Raw genomic sequence first — 3,739 nt, forward strand, 5'->3', positions numbered from 1 at the left:
AGATTTAGACCATTATTTTTTTAATGAAAGTTCTGCTTTTCCAGTTCTCTGTCAAGAGTTTAGAAAACTTGAGACTGCAAGATCTGATGTGCTCTTGCTTGGTTGTGTTTTTCGAAATAGGTGGTTTTCACGTTACGTCATCGCCGCCATATTGGAGGATGAAAACAAAGATCTCTCATTGGCTCGTTTGTTCTTCCACCTGTCCAGCATTGTTATCCGTAACTGAACCACCCATAAATGAAAGATCAGCAACAAACTAATGTCCTTCAGTATGGATTATATACTGAAATATCAAACGATTTAATGACATCGTGGTATTTTCTTCTGTAAATATTGTTGGGAGACCGAAAATAATATCGGTCAGGGGAAAATGCTAAGATTTCGAACAAAAAAGCTAACAAAGGCATAAAGGCATAGGCAAATTTCAATTTAAAACATTGCAATTCACTCATTAGCGCCGGCTTACCTACAAAGAGTCAATGACCACAATTAAATCGTAACTGTGATAATTAAAATAATAATTGTTTTAACTAAAATGTGAAAATGTTACAGCGTACGAGAATGAAGGCTATTTTAAAAATCATTCCACGAGCTAAATGCGTTTGCCACACATATTAACGATTAAAATGCGTTGCGAGCATGCAGGGGTGACACAATAACTTTTAAATGTACCTTATTATAGGGAATTATAACGCTCCATGAAATTAAGGTATTGGAAATTAACGCGACCTAAATTAACGCGAATTTAATGTAAAGCGACTTTCGAATAAAGAAAATTAACGCGAAAGAGGAGGTAGAATTTCACAATAAAGCAAATTAACGCGATTAAGACACAGTTTGTGGTGACCATTGCAACAAATTTATTCAACGTTGGATGCAAAAAAAGTCACTAAACAAAACTGAGCCCTTAGTCTTCAAAATTCTAATTAATGCAGGAGTTAACGCAGGAAAGAAAGAAAGCTTGTACCTTATTTTATTGTTTTTAGGTGTCATGCATGTCTGGAAAGTTTCAAAATTAGAGTTAAATTAATGGAATTAAGAGCGCGGAAATTAACGCTGCACTTAATTAACGTCGCGGAAAACTAAGCTCAACATAACTATCGCGGACTTGAATTAACGCGAATTTTATCGATTCACGTTAATTTCCTATAATAAGGTAAAACAACGATTTTCGATGAGGCAAGCATGTTTCGGCAGAAGGCAGAGGCTTCTGGCTATAAATCATGTCAGCAACATTGAAAGGCGTTTTCCTATATTTAAAAGATCTATAAGTGCCGTTGAAGGGCACTGTCGAGATCTTCTAGTTGCCGAAAATGTTATTTATTTTCACTTATACTTCCCTTGAATAAATATCGTTTGTCATCTTTGAATACCGATCATAATTGTAACGAGCGCCAAAAGTGCTTCTCGTATCAATAGGCCTTTTTTGATATATTAAATTCAGCTTGATAGCGAGGCAGTGAAGACAAACACAAAGGGAAGTGAATGATATTTAAATACTTTTCACATTCATTCCACCGTGTTTCTATTGTTTTTGTCCCCAATGCCTCACTATTATCAAGTTGAATATTTGATATTTATAAAGCAGTACTTGACGAAAAACACCAAGTGATTGGTTGAGGGGTTGTTAACAGCTGAAGTACTCTTAAGAGAAATTAATGCTCTCTCGAGTAAATGGTGTTCAATAAGTGTAACTTAAGAGATGATGTTATCGTTTACTACTCAAAGTACTCATAGGAAAATCGATTTTATTCATAGAAATTTGCTCCTAAAAGCTCAATCGCTTACCGTTAAAAGCACCGCTTTTAAGGTTCCTGCGAAAGGGCGATAACAAAGCTGTTTTAAACAATCACTGAAAACGGAACCAGCCTGCTATCGTCAAATATCTCTTCATTACGATAAGTCTAGAGGTACTAACATAAATATTGTCAATACCCAACTTGGATGCAGTACTGATATAATGATAAGGGCGATGATCCATAAACGCCGATGAGATCTCACGACTCCTGCCAGGCACAACACGGTGGCTAGAGGGGTCAAACATCGTTGTCGAAGAAGCTTGAGAATCTGAAGAGTCAAAATTTATTGTTTCTATTGTCCATGTCACCAACACGGAAAGAACAAAAGAAAAAGAGAAGGCGCAAAGCAAGACAAAAAAGAAATTTTCAGAAACCGAGGTTTGGTTCGGTTTCCCAGGTGAAAAGACTCTTTACCAGTTAACCATGCACTTGTCAACCCAATTCAATGGATCTTCAACCTTGGATGATAATCAGAAACGTGCAGTACGCTTCCCGCAAGGTGTTACGGTTGCCGTGCTTGTTATGACTGTTTTCTTCTTTGTATTTGGAACAATCGGAAATGCCCTGGTTTGCTTTGTGATATCAAAGCGACACGATCTGAGAAAGGTCCCTCACTATCTATTCCTCAACCTGTCTATAATCGGACTGGTGTCTTCGGTGTTTGTGATGCCATTTCTGATAGCAATAATTGCGAGGGCTTACATGATGAACAACAGCGAAGCGATGGACGTACTATGCAAACTTCGTGTGTTTTTCGCATTCTTCTGCAGCGCCATCAATGCCCTGAGTTTGTCACTGATGGCGATCGATCGTCAAGACTGTGTATTCCGTCCTTTTCGTCGCCGTATTCGTAAAGATAATGTGCTAAAAATTCTTCTTACGATTTGGAGCACCCTAATAATAATTTCTATCTTTTTCATCATAGTCTTATCGACAGACCGTGCCCAATGTCCATCTTCCGATCCCTTCAACTTAAAATCTTCGTTTTCAGGGTCCACCATTTTGTTCAACGTGTTCATAACGGTTTTCGGAACAACGTTTAATTGCTCTGCAATCTTAATAATCGTGATAACATTTGTTCGTATCACGAAAAAGCTTCGATCCTCTTCTTTACCTGAATCTCGATCAAATTTCTTGCGCTTCGAGGCAAGCATTACAAAACTGACTTACAAGACGTGTGGCATATTTATATTATCATGGTTCCCAGTCATTATCTCCCATGCATTCGCTCGCTTTAGTTCCCATGCTGATACTGACATTATTGAAATTGTCAAACTGGTGACTCTTGCATTTACTAATTTTACATACGCAGCTAACCCTATTCTCCATTATACAATGCTGAAGGTTGGTCCACATCTACAACCATTAAGTCATGCAAGTGGGAATCAAGTCGTCATGCGTCCACTTGGTTCCTTTGAAGTCGCCGCTCTGAACACTGAAAATATGAACATATGAGTTTCATGTGCAGGCTACTGAATATACTTAGTTTTATTGTACCCTGTATGCCTGTTTCGGTCAATTCAGACGGTACAATGGGGAGCCTCATTCAAAGAACACCGAAACTTCAAAAACACTTAGACAACAAATTGCCGGAAATCCTAATGATGATGTTGAATATGTTGTAAATAAAAGTTGTCAATAAAAGAGGTCTTGAGACAGGCTCAACTTGTGGTATATTGCAGCTTCTCCTAGTTGTTTTCCTTAATTTGGTGACAAAGCTTTTCAAACAATTATTCTTTAAACTTTCCCATTATAAAATCCAGTGAGCTTTCAACTTGGAATCCTTCATTCACCGCCGTGTGGTTCTTATTTAGCGTTGGGTGACTCTCAAAAGACGGCTGCAAAGGATAAATAAGCTCCCCGAAGACTCAGTGTTATTTACCGCGGCCAGGGATGTTAGTAAAACCGGTGACGGTCGAACATCCGTGACGGTCAAAATG

The 3,739-nt window shown here is 38.2% G+C and overlaps 1 protein-coding gene across 1 annotated transcript; it reads left to right on the top strand.

The window, feature by feature from the left end:
- Positions 1-1,996: 1,996 nt before the first annotated feature.
- LOC138022072 (kappa-type opioid receptor-like) lies at positions 1,997-3,340 on the top strand. Its single transcript, XM_068869094.1, has one exon. The coding sequence runs from the start codon at positions 2,223-2,225 to the stop codon at positions 3,252-3,254; it is 1,032 nt and encodes a 343-aa protein (XP_068725195.1). The 5' UTR covers positions 1,997-2,222; the 3' UTR covers positions 3,255-3,340.
- The last annotated feature ends 399 nt before the right edge of the window (positions 3,341-3,739 follow it).

Source organism: Montipora capricornis, chromosome 10 (genome assembly GCF_036669925.1).
Source record: "Montipora capricornis isolate CH-2021 chromosome 10, ASM3666992v2, whole genome shotgun sequence".
NCBI lineage: Eukaryota > Metazoa > Cnidaria > Anthozoa > Scleractinia > Acroporidae > Montipora > Montipora capricornis.

Coding starts and splice junctions, on each gene's coding strand:
- LOC138022072 (XM_068869094.1), top strand. CDS start 2,223: ATGCACTTGTCAACCCAATTCAATGGATCTTCAACCTTGGATGATAAT.